The sequence below is a fragment of the Styela clava genome, chromosome 13 (genome assembly GCF_964204865.1).
Source record: "Styela clava chromosome 13, kaStyClav1.hap1.2, whole genome shotgun sequence".
Taxonomy (NCBI): domain Eukaryota; kingdom Metazoa; phylum Chordata; class Ascidiacea; order Stolidobranchia; family Styelidae; genus Styela; species Styela clava.
Genome location: NC_135262.1, coordinates 13,744,641 through 13,760,800, shown reverse-complemented (window position 1 = coordinate 13,760,800; position 16,160 = coordinate 13,744,641). Strand labels below are relative to the sequence as shown.

At 34.8% G+C, this 16,160-nt stretch overlaps 1 protein-coding gene across 1 annotated transcript; it reads left to right on the top strand.

The window, feature by feature from the left end:
• Positions 1-3,266: 3,266 nt before the first annotated feature.
• LOC120334438 (solute carrier family 22 member 15-like) lies at positions 3,267-16,146 on the top strand. Its single transcript, XM_078119464.1, has 7 exons — positions 3,267-3,527; positions 4,672-4,757; positions 14,927-15,123; positions 15,328-15,432; positions 15,609-15,741; positions 15,812-15,976; positions 16,127-16,146. Exons 3-7 carry the CDS (start codon positions 15,031-15,033, stop codon positions 16,144-16,146), a joined length of 516 nt encoding a protein of 171 aa, XP_077975590.1. The 5' UTR covers positions 3,267-3,527; positions 4,672-4,757; positions 14,927-15,030.
• Positions 16,147-16,160: the final 14 nt, after the last annotated feature.

The window sequence follows — 16,160 nt, the reverse complement described above, 5'->3', positions numbered from 1 at the left end:
TCAAACAAAAATAAGTTTGGGCTAGACCCGAAATAAATAAATTTTGGCTTAGACCCTTGGGCTAGGATCAAACAAAAATAAGTTTGGGCTAGACCCAACAGAAATAAGTTTTGGCTTAGACCCTTGGGCTAGGATCAAACAAAAATAAGTTTGGGCTAGACCCAACAGAAATAAGTTTTGGCTTAGACCCTTGGGCTAGGATCAAACAAAAATAAGTTTGGGCTAGACCCAACAAAAATAGGTTTTGGCTTAGACCCTTGGGCTAGGATCAAACAAAAAAGTTTGGGCTAGACCCAACAGAAATAAGTTTTGGCTTAGACCCTTGGGCTAGGATCAAACAAAACTAAGTTTGGGCTAGACCCAACAGCAATAAGTTTGGGCTAGATCCAACAGCAATAAGTTTTGGCTTAGACCCTTGGGCTAGGATCAAACAAAAATAAGTTTGGGCTAGATCCAACAGCAATAAGTTTTGGCTTAGACCCTTGGGCTAGGATCAAACAAAAATAAGTTTGGGCTAGACCCAACAGAAATATGTTTTGGCTTAGACCCTTGGGCTAGGATCAAACAAAAATAAGTTTGGGCTGGACCCGAAATAAATGAATTTTGGCTTAGACCCTTGGGCTAGGATCAAACAAAAATAAGTTTGGGCTAGACCCAACAGAAATAAGTTTTGGCTTAGACCCTTGGGCTAGGATCAAACAAAAATAAGTTTGGGCTAGACCCAACAAAAATAGGTTTTGGATCAAACAAAAATAAGTTTGGGCTAGACCCAACAGAAATAAGTTTTGGCTTAGACCCTTGGGCTAGGATCAAACAAAAATAAGTTTGGGCTAGACCCAACAGAAATAAGTTTTGGCTTAGACCCTTGGGCTAGGATCAAACAAAAATAAGTTTGGGCTAGACCCAACAAAAATAGGTTTTGGCTTAGACCCTTGGGCTAGGATCAAACAAAAAAGTTTGGGCTAGACCCAACAGCAATAAGTTTTGCTTAGACCCTTGGGCTAGGATCAAACAAAAAAGTTTGGGCTAGACCCAACAGAAATAAGTTTTGGCTTAGACCCTTGGGCTAGGATCAAACAAAAATAAGTTTGGGCTAGACCCAACAGCAATAAGTTTTGGCTTAGACCCTTGGGCTAGGATCAAAAAAATAAGTTTGGGCTAGATCCAACAGCAATAAGTTTTGGCTTAGACCCTTGGGCTAGGATCAAACAAAAATAAGTTTGGGCTAGATCCAACAGCAATAAGTTTTGGCTTAGACCCTTGGGCTAGGATCAAACAAAAATAAGTTTGGGCTAGATCCAACAAAAATAAGTTTTGGCTTAGACCCTTGGGCTAGGATCAAACAAAAATAAGTTTGGGCTAGACCCAACAGCAATAAGTTTTGGCTTAGACCCTTGGGCTAGGATCAAACAAAATAAGTTTGGGCTAGATCCAACAGCAATAAGTTTTGGCTTCGACCCTTGGGCTAGGATCAAACAAAAATAAGTTTGGGCTAGACCCAACAGCAATAAGTTTTGGCTTAGACCCTTGGGCGAGGATCAAATAAAATAAGTTTGGGCTAGACCCAACAGAAATAAGTTTGGCTTAGACCCTTGGGCTAGGATCAAACAAAAATAGGTCTTGGCTAGACCCAACAGAAATAAGTTTTGGCTTAGACCCTTGGGCTAGGATCAAACAAAAATAAGTTTGGGCTAGACCCAACAGCAATAAGTTTTGGCTTAGACCCTTGGGCTAGGATCAAACAAAAATAAGTCTGGGCTAGACCTAACAGCAATAAGTTTTGGCTTAGACCCTTGGGCTAGGATCAAACAAAAATAAGTTTGGTCTAGATCCAACAGAAATAGATGCTATCAGGGGGGCGCGAGAGGACACAAGATGGCATCGAAAATTTTCATGCAACTTCTTCTGAAACGATCGCGTTTGTTCAAAATGCCGGCTTTTTCTAATAATAAATTTTTCTGCCCCCAAATTTTCAATCTATTAATCTCTATTTTACTACATTTGTGTTCAAGGTAACTCACCTTTGCGGCGACTCATGACAAAATAAACTCATTACCGATCTAAAATACCACTCCAATCCGCGGACATAATAATGCGAGATCAACCGCCCAATTATATTAAGTTTTGATATGTATTGCGCTCATGCGAATTCGTTATGGTCGTTAAAAAGATCTGGTATAAAGTCACGGAAAGAATATTTAATTTAGTACAAAGAAAATAATATAAAGTATATTGGTAAATCAAAAATACATATTCTTCACGCGCTCTTGAGTCAGTTGTCGAGATTACGCAACTTGTTAAAAGAGCCGACTTTTTCAACAGATATTATTATTTAATGGTTTTTCTGTCAATTCATGATCGATATACATATTTAAAATGGTTTCGTTATTATTTGTGATAAACTAAATCTGCGATTGTGTCGATAAAATATACATACGACTGTGAATGGCGAAGTCGTACTCTATAAGTTTTATGCCCAAACAATCAGAGCAATAACGCTATGAGACCAACACTCTTACAGCGCCATCTTAATATAAAGCAACATGCTCATCACAAAAGCATTTTTTCAATGCAAAAGGGAGGAGAGCGCGAAGTTTGTAAAAATTTTCAAACGGTGGCGCGCTCAAAAAGTTTGAGAACCACTGGCTTAGACCCTTGGGCTAACATCAAACAAAAATAGGTTTGGGTGACCCAACAGCGATAGTACATCTCAAATTTGCAAGAATAGAAAGACTGGGATCCATAATTAGACTATGAGATAACAAGTGAACTTGGTATTACGTAGAATGAGATTATGTTATTATTATTTATTTATATTATTTTGTTATTGCACTCATATTTAGGATATATGATATTAGGTTGTGCACTGCATATAGAATCCGGGCAATAAAAATTTAAGTTAATACGAGCCTACTAAAGATTGTTTAGTCAACTTTTTTCTGTAGAAATTTCCCACTTCAATTTTCAACAACCTGAAAAGTCTGGAATTTGAAATGAGAATATGCTGAACCAAAACTCTGATTCGCAAAGTAGAGTTTTTATAGTGCAATCGCCAAGTTGAGCTAGAACAAGTTTGCAAAATGCAATCAATAATATGTTGTATATTATGATATATATATATTAATGGGTGTCTTATGACTTGAAACCTAATACTGACAAAACAATATGATCTTTAATGCAGCAAGTTCAATATTGGTGACAGACCCATTAGTTATAATACATACAATAAAATAAACTCTCGGTTTTTAATGGGCACTTGTGGAACCCTAGATCACTGCAAACCCCGATTGAAAACCTCTGCGTTTAAAAGTAGTTGACGATTACTCATCTCCATAATCTTAAAATCAATTTATTTGCGGATTCTATTTTTTCAATGCGGTAGCTTTTTTATCAATATTCACTTCACTGGTTCTCATATTTAACACTTGTCGTTTTATTTTTTATACAGACATTCATTTCATGATGAAAATATTGTGGGCAATTTATTTGGAGCGTATATCATTCTTAGTTTGCATCTACACTTTGATGTAAGTAGAACTTTTATATTCTACTTCCCTAAAGTCTAAAATATCTCTAGCTGTAGAAAATTAGAAATATAATTCAGGTCATCCAGAAATTGTACATATATATGCTAAGGCAGTTTAGTATTCAAGATGTTTATTTGGTTGGGAAAAAAATACAACTTAATAATGGTAACCATGTGATAGATCTATCGTCACAAAAAAGCTATCCTTGTCTAAATCCTTGATTTTGAAAATCATAAAAAAATTTTTTGGTGATTGCTGATCCTAGCATACTGAGCTTCTTTGTAAGTAAGTTACCTATTGCTAATTAAGACAGCAGTATCCGCATCGTTTAATAATATGACATTCGTGTTCATATATAGTTCGGTGCAAATAATTAAAAAAAAAACTATATATAAAAGTTCTTAATAAAAGGTAAGCTTCAAGTATTCAAAGGCAATGCCCAAAAATGAACAATCTCTTGGAGTGACAGTAGTGAGAAGCATTTTTAAAAATATCGTATAAGTTCGTGAAACTGTATAAAAATAACGTTTCTCCAGGTTGTCAAGGATTCCTTGAAATATTAGTCTTCTATAACAGCGCTTCTCGAACTTTTTTATACTGTCGACCCCTTACAGTACCTCATACATTATCATTACCCCTCAGAAATACAATGAATTGCAAAGTTACAAACAAATTTATCGACAGTCATTTAAACACCGTAGATCTGTGGCTCTTTATTCTCGAAACTCTGGATCTCGTGATTCAAATTGGTTACAGGCTGTAACAGCAGTTTTCTGTTAGAAGTATTAAGATTTAAAGAAAAGGAAAGCATAAAACCAACCCTGTGTATGAATATTTTGTCGAGTTTGTGCTGCAAGCCTGCAAAGCAAAATAAAAATTTTGTTTTTGAATATTTATACTAAAAATGAGTAGTTCAGGGTGTGTATTTTTCAATGTTATGAAGGCTTTTTTAGCAAATGTAGATGCAAAAGCAGGGCTTTTAAATCATCTTTTCAGGCTTTTCTGCTCTGTTATAGTTATTTTGTAACCTTAGTTATGTTTATCCAACAATATGCTGCATGGCATGTCACATCTCTGTCTAAGCAAGTCGTTGGTATTAAATTCCTCTCTCCCGGAATAAATATGAAAATTACTTTTATTTCAGTAGCCAAAGAGTGTGTTTGGGTGTCTTGCGGCATTGATCTAGCTCCACTCTGTTAGATTAGATCATTACACATGTAAGCTGACTGGGTAAGTGGAGTTTTATGATTTTTATCTTATCAATTGTGTGACTTATATTTATGATTTGGATGCGCACACAATAGATAGCCTATCTGTTAGAATAGTCAATATTTATTGGGTCATCGAATCTTTCTTCGGATGACCCAATAGTGCAATTACATGTTTACACGCATTTCACATATTTACCATGGAAATACCTTTGCTGAATCGGATTCTAGTCAGTCTGGTTTTCATGACAAGTGTGCGATTTGGTAGCGCTGAAGGTAGGACAATGCATGCGAGCGAATGCAGAGCACGCACCTTTCGAATCCTCATATAAACGCCAAAACTAAGTCTCACCAATGACATTAAACAACATGATGCGCAACTCCGGCATTTTTGGCCGAAGATCGTATCCGATAGCACGCTCCAATGCACATACTTGACCAGACGAAAACGAGCGGATGTGTGCTGCTTTCAAGGCATAGCACGAATGGTGTTCGTGCCTGCTTTGACAGTTGTTGTCGATTTTAATGATATTTTGGAAAGTTGAGGTAAAAGGGTAAGGTAAATACTATTGTTGTATATCACACCCGGGCATCGCACTGTTAAGTACATGTGGGAAAGCCAGCCTTTGTCAAATACTACGAAGTTATTAATTCAGTACGGTACGTAGTTGCCCATTTGCCGAAATTGCATATTTACTTACCCCTTATGGTCAAATAGTTCATGCACCTCCGTTTAGATTTTTTTAATCAGTGAGGATATATAGTCATTGCTGATTGCTGCTCATTGTAACATACTATTGCGCATTCACTTTTATTTGCGTATTGAATCAAAGTGTTAACAAGTTCACCTAACATTTCACTCATACCGGTCTATATTGTATAGTCTGATCTCTCAAGTATTTGGAGCCACGAATGCTTGTAGTTTTCTGACTAAACCCTCTTATTAGTTATATACCAAATTCAGTAAAACATTTTTTCATAAAACATGAGATATTGGATTTATTAGCTTTTCCATTCTAAATCATATAGACTGCTTTATTTGTTTTTAACGCGGAATTAATAAATCTCCTCTCTTTCTTCAGATGTGAAAGTTGTGGACAAACCTGTCTGAGCATTGTGAGACCCCTGCAGCACAAGAGGCAATAGCAAAAATAGTAAGTATATCAATCAAGAAATTAAGCCGACATAAAGCAAAACTTTCAACTATTCGTCTAATCTCCATTTCCTATTATTTAGTCACAGGACAATTATAGCAGAAGGGGAGATATCAGAAGTCTGGCGACATATCAGTGACAGTGTGATTCCAAGAAATATAATTAGAGTACTCCATAAATGTTTGCAATAGAAAAACAACTTATGGAGGCATGCAAAGACATTTGACCCTTCGGTAGAGTTGTGTATGGCCCCCACATCCTGCAGGGCTTGAGGAAAATAACTAAAAATTCCAAAGCGTAAGATTGCATAAGCGGTCTTGTTTGAAAAAATGCACAAAACACGCAAGACATACTTAAAACAGCTTTGGAAAATGAGGATTGCGGGTAACTCACTGCACCTGTATTATATTTGGTTCATCAACTTTTGGTAGTACTATAGAAGAAATTCCGGAAGGAGTATAATCATCATTCATGATAAAATACTGTTATATATATTTTGGACAACTTCATTCTAGACCAAGGATGTCAAACTCGCGGCCCCAAAGAACTTCCAGTGCGGCCATCGAACGCTTAACAATAATTGTAATAGTATTTTGGAAGTTTTTTTTTATCTAAATGTAATAGATTTTTCAAACCCTCTAAAGTGAAATTGATTATTCACACAGAAAACAATTTACTGAAAGTAGTTTTGGAATATTAATTTTTTTTCGTCCACATTTTGACCTAATTAAGAATACACATCAAGCTAGCAAAAGAGTACTTGAATAAAACACTTAAGTGATTAAATTAAACGCAAAGTACATGAAGAAGGTGGCATTTTCGAAGAAAATGGGAGTTGCAATATTTCTACATTTCACAAAATTCTGAAGCACATTGTTTAATTTGTCATATTTCCATCAATACAATGAAAAAACACAATAAGCTCAGCAGTCAATATGACAAATTCGAAGACCAACTTTGAACAGAAAATTTACATGTGTTTGTGTATTAATATAATTATACAACGACTTAGTTACTAAAAATCAATATCAATAATAATTCAAGCAATCCTATTCCACGCAATGTGGTGCGAAATGTCTTGTCGAAAAAATCTGTCATATGTTTTTTACTGATCTATATATGAAATGATAAAAGTAACTTTTTTGCATTACTGGAATTAATTAAATATTTGCAAAGATCCAGATTAACCCATGATCATGTGACCTCGTTAGTTAGAGTTGGTATTATATAATCATTTCAGTCTGGCCTTAGTATGCTGGTGACACAAAAAAAGATGCCAAACGTCAGGACAAATGTAATTAAAAAAAACATTAAGTTTATACTGTAGTATTTTAGTTAATATTAGATTCATATATTTAGATTAAGTCATTTTTAGTGTATGTATTATTCTTTCCTTGTCCAAAGCTTGTTCAAAAATGATTTTGATGGTTGTACATAGAATTTTATGATTTTTTATAATAAATACAGTAACTTGCAAATGTTGCAATAATAATGGAATGCAAATATTAATATGTAATTGCATTTGAAATTGGAGAAAATAATAAAACTTAATCCAACTGTTTAGTTGCATCACAATATATGTCACAAACTAAACTATCTTAAAAATATCTTTCAAAGTATACATTATCAAAAACTGTTTGCGGCCCTTTTTACAATTTCCAAAATGCAATGCGGCTCTCGAAAACCCATGAGTTTGACACCACTGATCTATTCTAGACGATTCAGCATTGCTTTGGGAAATAATATCACTTCAATAAAATTGAGAAAATCTCGCTATATTAAATACAAAATCGGTGCTATCATAAAGATAAACCGATTCAGTCACTCGAAATATATTGGGCTTCACAAAGCAATGGAGGCAAAATTGAGAATTTATGAGCTATGAATATTTGTTCTTTTCTTTGTCTTGAACTTTTTATACTCCACAGCCCCTATTAATTTTTTTTAAATTTTAATTACCATGTGATGGTCATACATATCTTTAACTTGTATTTTCTGTCATGATTTATTATCTCAATGTGTCAAACTATTAATTAGTGTGCATATTTTGCTTCCAGATGACATAAATGTATTGTCTTGTTTATTACCTCTGCTTGGAGTATGGACAAGAAAAAGATGCCAATAAATGAGGTAAAATTTTTTTTTTAACGCTTTGTTATAATCAGAATTCACAATTAATAGGAATTATAAACAGCCAACAATCAATGAGAATTATATTCGAAATCCCTCAGAATAAATTTGTCTAAATTCGGAGGAAGGCAAAACATATAGGTAGTTTCCATCCACACAAGCATTTCAAGAAGACTTGCTCGAGCCAAACTAAATGAGCATCGTCAGGTGATCGGTAAGGCTACAAGTTGAAATCAACCCTGCAATCTCCTGCATAGACGATAATATTAATTAGTGGGCTATGAGCTAAATTTAAACAAACCTATCTACGATGCATTATGTACCAGCAATGTTACCATACCATTAACTGAATATGTCTAATAAATTCACCTACAAAAGCAAGTTCGATAGGGGCAAACTTTGTGTTATGGAATTGTATCACAGCACCGTTAAGAGAAGTAAAAACATTTTTGCTGTTTTGTATGACACCCTCTTTGAATGAAATTTCGATGTTTAAGCGCAAACATTAAAATTACTAACTCTGAACTTTGTCAATATCTGCAAAATGTTCCACTCAAATCTTTCCGCTATCGCGTTTGTAATCTTCTCTGATAAAAAAAAAACGTTTATGATGTCCAGAATTGCTCTTTACAGCTTGCCTGCCATTCCAGCTTTCCAAGTGAGCAAAACTTCTTAGATATAAAGATTATTTTCTTTCGTTACAGGCGCAAAAAGGCAGGTACCACACGAAAAAAAGACGCCGAGCAGCAAAAGCGAACGGAAAACGGTCGCGAAAGGCGACGAGAAATATGTGCATTGGAGCGTATCATGAAATACAATCTTTCGCCTGTAGTCTTATGGAGTGACGTCAGAGTTGCCTATCATGTTGTTTAATGTCATTGGTCTCACCAATGACATTAAACAACATGATAGGCAACTCTGACGTCACTCCATAAGACTACAGGCAAAACATTGTATTTCATGATACGCTCCAATGCACATATTTCTCGTCGCCTTTCGCGTCCGTTTTCCGCTCGCTTTTGCTACTCGGCGTCTTTTTTAAGTGTAGTAACTGCCTTTTTGCGCCTGTAACAAAACAAAATAATCTCCATATCTAAGAAGTTTTGCTTACTTGGAAAGCTGGAATAACAGGCAAGCTGTAAAGAGCAATTCTGGACATCATAGACGTTTTTTTTTATTAGAGAAGATTACAAACGCGATAGCGGAAAGATTTGTGTGGAACATTTTGCAGATAATGACAAAGTTCAAAGTTAGTAATTTTAATGTTTGCGCTTAATCATTGAAATTTCATTTAAAGAGGGTGTCATACAAAACTGTGCTGCGATACAATTCCATAACACAAAGTTTGCACCTATCGAACTTGCTTTTGTGGGTGAATTTATTAGACATATTACATATTCAGTTAATCGTAGGTAACATTGCTGGTACATAATGCATCGTAGATAGGTTTGTTTAAATTTAAGAATTTAGCTCATAGCCCACTAATTAATATTATCTTCTATGCAGGAGGTTGCAGGGCTGAATTCAACTTGCAGCCTTACCGATCACCTGACGATGCTCATTTAGTTTGGCTCGAGCAAGTCTTCTTGAAATGCTTGTGTGGATAGAAACTACCTATATTTTTTGACTTCCTCCGATTTTAGACAAATTTATTCTGAGGGATTTCGCATATAATTCTCACTGATTGTTGGTTGTTTATAATTCCTATTGATTGTGAATTCTGATTATAACAATGAGTTGAAAATTTTTTTACCTAATTTACTGGCACCTCTTTCTTGTCAATACTCCAAGCTGAGGTAATAAACATGACAATACATTTATGTCATCTGGAAGCAAAATATGCACACTAATTAATAGTTTGGCACATTGAGATAATACATCATGACAGAAAATACAAGTTAAAGATATGTATGACCATCACATGGTAATTAAAATTAAAAAAAATTAATAGGGGCTGTGGAGTATGGAAAGTTCAAGACAAAGAAAAGAACAAATGTTCATAGCTCATGAACTCTCAATTTTGCCTCCATTGCTTTGTGAAGGCCAATATATTTCGAGTAGCTGGATTGGTTTACCTTTATGATAGCAACGATTTTGTATTTAATATAGCGAGATTATTTCAATTTAATTGAAGTGATATAATTTCCCGAAGCAATGCTTGAATCGTCTAGAATAGATCAGTGGTGTCAAACTCATGGGTTTTCGAGAGCCGCATTGCATTTTGAAAATTGTAAAAAGAGCCGCAAACAGTTTTTGATAATGTATACTTAAAAGATATTTTTAAGATAGTTTTAGTTTGTGACATATATTGTGATGCAACTAAACAGTTGGATTAAGTTTTATTATTTTCTTCAATTTCAAATGCAATTACATATTAATATTTGCATTCCACTATTATTGCAACATTTGCAAGTTACAGTATTTATTATAAAAAATCGTAAAATTCTATGTACAACCATCAAAATCATTTTTGAACAAGCTTTAAATAAGGAAAGAATAATACATACACTAAAAATAACTTATCTAAATATATGAACCTAAAATTAACAAAAATACTACAGTATAAACTCAATGTTTTAATAATTACATTTGTCCTGGCGTTTGGCATCTTTTTTGTGTCACCAGCATACTAAGGCCAGTCTGAAATATGACAAATTAAACAATGTGCTTCAGAATTTTGTGAAGAGCAGAAATGTTACAACTCCCATTTTCTTCGAAAATGCCACCTTCTTCATGTACTTTGCGTTTAATTTAATTACTCAAGTGTTTTATTCAAGTATTCTTTTGCTAGCTTGATGTGTATTCTTAATTGGGTCAAAATGTGTACAAAAAAAATCAATATTCCAAAACTACTTTCAGTAAATTGTTTTCTGTGTGAATAATCAATTTCACTTTAGAAGGTTTGAAAAATCTATTACATTTAGATAAAAATAAAAACTTCCAAAATACTATTACAATTATTGTTAAGCGTTCGAGGGCCGCACTGGAAGTTCTCTGGGGCCGCGAGTTTGAGATCCCTGGTCTAGATTGAAGTTGTTCAAAAAATATATGATAGTATTTTATCATGAATGATGATTATACCCCTTCCGGAATTTCTTCTATAGTACTACCAAAAGTTGATGAACCAAATATAACACAGGTGCAGTGAGGTACCCGTAATCCTCATTTCCAAAGCTGTTTTAAGTATGTCTGGAGTGTTTTGTGCCTTTTTACAAATAAGACCGCTTATGCAATCTTACGCTTTGGAATTTTTAGTTATTTTCCTCAAGCCCTGCAGGATGTGGGGGCCATACACAACTCTACCGGAGGGTCAAATGTCTTTGCATGCCTCCATAGGTTGTTTTTCTATTGCAATTTTATATTTTCAATTGCATTATATTTCTTGGAATCACACTGTCACTGATATGTCGCCAGACTTCTAATATCTCCCCGTCTGCTATAGTTGTCCTGTGAATAAATAATAGGAAATTGAGATTAGACGAATAGTTGAAAGTTTTGCTTTATGTCGGCTTAATTTCTTGATTGATATACTTGCTATTTCTGCTATTGCCTCTTGTGCTGCAAGAGTCTCACAATGCTTAGACAGGTTTGTCCACAACTTTCACATCTGAAGAAAGAGAGGAGATTTATTAATTTTCGTTAAGAATAAATAAAGCAGTCTATATGATTCAGAATGGAAAAGCTAATAAATCCAATATCTCATGTTTTATTTAAAAAATATTTTACTGAATTTGGTATATAAACCAACTAATAAAAGGGTTTAGTCAGAAAATTACAAGCATTCGTGGCTCCAAATACTTGAGAAATCAGACAATACAATATAGACCGGTATGAGTGAAATGTTAGGTGAACTTGTTAACACTTTGATTCAATACGCAAATAAAAGTGAATGCGTAATAGTATGTTACAATGAGCAGCAATCAACAATGAGTATATATCCTCACTGATTAAAAAAATCTAACTGGAGGTGCATGAACTATTTGAAACCATAAGGGGTAAGTAAATATGTAATTTCGGCAAATGGGCAACTACGTACCGTACTGAATTAATAACTTCGTAGTATTTGACAAAGGCTGGCTTTCCCACATGTACTTAACAGTGCGGGTGTGATATACAACAATAGTATTCACCTTACCTTTTACCGATTTCTTTTTACCCCAACTTTCAAAAATATCATTAAAATCGACAACAACTGTCAAAGCAGGCACGAACACCATTCGTGCTACGCCTTGAAAGCAGCACACATCCGCTCGTTTTCGTCTCGTCAAGTATGTGCATTGGAGCGTGCTATCGAATACGATCTTCGGACAAAAATGCCGGAGTTGCGCATCATGTTGTTTAATGTCATTGGTCTCACTGACAACTAAATGAGCCTCACTTGCAACGCTACTTTTTCGTGCCAGGATTCCGAAAATTGCATTTGTATGGCACTGCTTACATGGCGAAATTTTCTAATGGGATTCAGGAAATGGAATTCTGATTTGCCGCCCAAATTTTGTGAAAAAGGTCATGGAAGCGACTGTGGATTGGATCTGCCGCAATCGTTCAATATAATTTCAAGAGCAGTAATTATTGAACTTATACTCGAAACAGCTAATAACAAATGCAGTAAGACAGACGCAATCCACTGTTGCTTGACGATAATCGGCGACCACACACACAAAGGAAAATAACGAATAATGATATACAGTAGAGTCCGACGTAAAAATGTACCAATGTATCGGTATCGGCCATTTTTTCGATATCGGCTTAAAAATGAACCGATATATGCAGCTCTCTGATCTCATCCAGTATGCTTTGAACTATGACTTATTATAGTGGGTGGACGTGGAACATGCATGCGACATTTACTGCCTCATTCAATTCATTACAGTTAGTATAGTGGTTGGGTGATTGCCCATAGATGTTCATTGCGTGGTGCGCTTGTGCAGAACGAAATGTCTGCTATAATTTGCCTAATGGGATTGCTAATCTTTGCATACCTACAAAGATAAAATGCATATTACGATGCACTTGGTTCAAGTATTTTAATAAACCAATAGAAGTGAGTCTAGTGACACATTATTGATACATTTGAATAAAAAAAGGATTTGAAGTTTTTGGGATAAGCGCTGCTTTAGAAGAAATAATGTTCACTGTAAATACTATTCGCAGACAAATATTTTGTCCCGTTTCGACCACTCAACAAAATTGTATTTACATTGATGTAAATTACGTGTTATTAGAATATCGCTGATGTCGACAATTTCAAATATCGGTATCAGTGCCTTTTCATTGACATCGGTAGATCTCTAGTTCAAAGTGTAGAGCACTGCAACAGAAATAACTAAATTTAATTTTTGTAACACTATGAGAATCGCTGTATAGACAATAAAGACACAATGCTATTTCGAAGCCGATTATAAACAAACAACAATCTTCTTATAAGAACGTTGGTCAGATAGCGTGAGAATTAAATATGCAATTATAGTAAATAACGAAATCCACTTTATGGTATTACGCATACCTCATCATATGAGTCCTGAACAAGTTATTGATCATTGAAAACTTTTTATATATACAAATTTTAGTGGTTAGGTGGAGATTTATTTTATTGCTGTTGTGTTTGGCCATGCTCACCCCGTTAAATTGCGCAGCCTGTGTTACTCACAAGTAAATTACTTCTTCCTACATCTAAAGGCAAAATTTATATTCCATGTAAAATTCAGCTCTTCTCCGTGGGTAACATAACTTGGAGTAACAACCGATTCAAACAAATCAGCAACGTGGAAAAACTGCGGTTTCGAAGTTCCATGATATCCCGGATCAACTTGGAAACCAAGCCATTTTGGGTTTGAAGTATATCCAGGATTGTAACCATGAAAAGATCTTGCATTGTAAATAGCTTGCTTTAAATCGGTAATAAGGCTGTAAGCTATTTGCCAATGCGAAGACCATCATAACAACACGCTCTAAAGCAGGTAATACTGCTTCGATGTTCGATGAAGCGATGTGGGCGGGATTTGTACGCTGCTGCTCTAGTGTTCGCAACTATATATTTTGCCTGCTGAACAAATGTCAATATTGCAATATTTTTTTCCATGTACTCAAGGTTCGGGATGTATTTCATCAACCGGGTACCTTCCAATTCCACCCACACCCTTTTCGGCAAGACCAAGCTGTTTATCGGTTATTTACAAATGAATATAAACGATATAATTAATTACACTATGATTACACAGGAGTGTGTTCACTTGATGCGTCTTTATCTCTAAGTCCAACCCAACAGTCTGGCATTTGATATAGGTTAAGATCTGGAAGCTTCGCTAGCTTAAATATTTTAAAACTATCGTTGAATTTTAGTTTGTTAAACTTAATCGTTAGTAGTTACAATTTGCCCCTGTTGCTTGTGCTGTGCCAGTGAAATATCACCTATTTGATATATAAAATGACATTGCTATACATACAGAGTCATTTTTCTTTTTCATCAAACTTGAAACCCTGTCTTAATGTTTTTCCGACCAATACACATATATGAAATTAACTTACCAAAAATAGAAAACCCAACAACGATAAAATACAATAAGCTCTTTTGTAAACAGATCCAACTACATTCAGAATTTTTTCTATACTTCTCATTTTATTTACGACAACCGATCCATATACCTTGCAAGAATTGCTACTTTGGTCGTTCTGAATCGCCGTCGTCTACCTCCCGACTTTACGTCATTTCAACCGTAGCCTACTATTTAGTGCAATTATGCGTAATTTTCTAGAATACGTGTTGGAGTCGAAGGCAACGATATTTCAGGATCGAGTTTCACAACCGGTCAACAGCTTTGCTTCGTATATTTATTTAATCGTGTAATTATCCGCCTTCTCAACTCGTTCAATCTGTCTGTTCTAATTTTGTTAGAAATAGCTTCAGGTTTAATTTCAAACTCTGGTGCTGAAACCTTGCCATGTATATGCAGACATAAAGGCAGTTAAGAGTGATAAAATTGATACTATAAATACTAATATATATATTTGATGAATAATATTGATGAGACTCTTAATAATGAAGTGGGGTCGGTCTCCAGTCGAGCGTATATTTTTCTCTCTTCGTTGGCTTTCCTTTTTTCGGTAAGAAAAATATAGTCATTTGCGAATAGCTGTAGGATTTTCAATTGAGACTTCAATAACTTAAATCTAACAAAGCATTGCATAATTAGTAGCAAGTATTGGCAAAAATATAGAATCGTATATATACTAAACAATACAAAATCGCATAGTAATGAATATTTTAAACAAAAATCTGACAAAGTATAATTATTTTTTATTATTTAGTTGTCGAAACCCCCTGATGGGATTTTATTGGTGTTTTCTGCTGCGCCGTCGACAGCCTTTGATGACAATCCACACGCTCAGGGCGCAGAAACCATTGTGTCCCAGGTAACGTAGTTTCATTTTATTAAGTGAACAATCTAGGGATTTCCCGTTTTTTTTATATACATTGATTTAGTAATTCACGTATTTTGGGATCATGTTATGTAAAATTTGATTTTCAACTAATATTCGAAATCACTATAGTTAGTCGTTATGCTTTCTTTATTGCAAAAATACTTTAGTGGGATTTAACTGAAGATCGCAGTTGGATACCAGGCTTCCTTCAATCAATTTTTTACGTAGGTTTTATGCCTGGGACTATCGTTTTTGGACAATTATCCGATCGCTATGGAAGAACGAAAATTTCGGTTATAGGTGAGAAAATTTATTTGCGACTTCTGCGATTTTAAAGTAATTAAAAAGAGCATTTGAAATATATTTTCAGGATACATATTAGTTCTGATATTTCAAGTTATCACTGGATTTTGTCAAAATTGGCAACAATTTGCAGTATGTAGAGCTATATCAGGCTTCCTTGTTGGCGGTTTAAGTGTTGTGACAACTATACTTATACAAGAAACTACGGGATCGAAGCTTTGGGTCCTGAACGGTGAGTACAAATGACTCCAATTCCATTTACTGGTACAACAGGAATTGCTTATATGACTTTCATATGATTTTAAATCAAAATGAATAAATAATAATTGCGAAAACCAATAAGCTCGACAACAGCTATAGGACTGAATGAATCTATTTTCAGGTGCTCTCGGTGCAATATGATTCACCGCGAATAT

What these genes read in the sequence shown, in the direction of transcription:
- LOC120334438 (XM_078119464.1), top strand. Translation starts at nt 15,031, where the DNA reads ATGAATAATATTGATGAGACTCTTAATAATGAAGTGGGGTCGGTCTCC. An exon ending in CGTTGGCTTTCCTTTTTTCG is followed by an intron (nt 15,124 to 15,327) that starts GTAAGAAAAATA and finishes TTTATTATTTAG; the next exon opens with TTGTCGAAACCCCCTGATGG. An exon ending in GAAGCTTTGGGTCCTGAACG is followed by an intron (nt 15,977 to 16,126) that starts GTGAGTACAAAT and finishes ATCTATTTTCAG; the next exon opens with GTGCTCTCGGTGCAATATGA.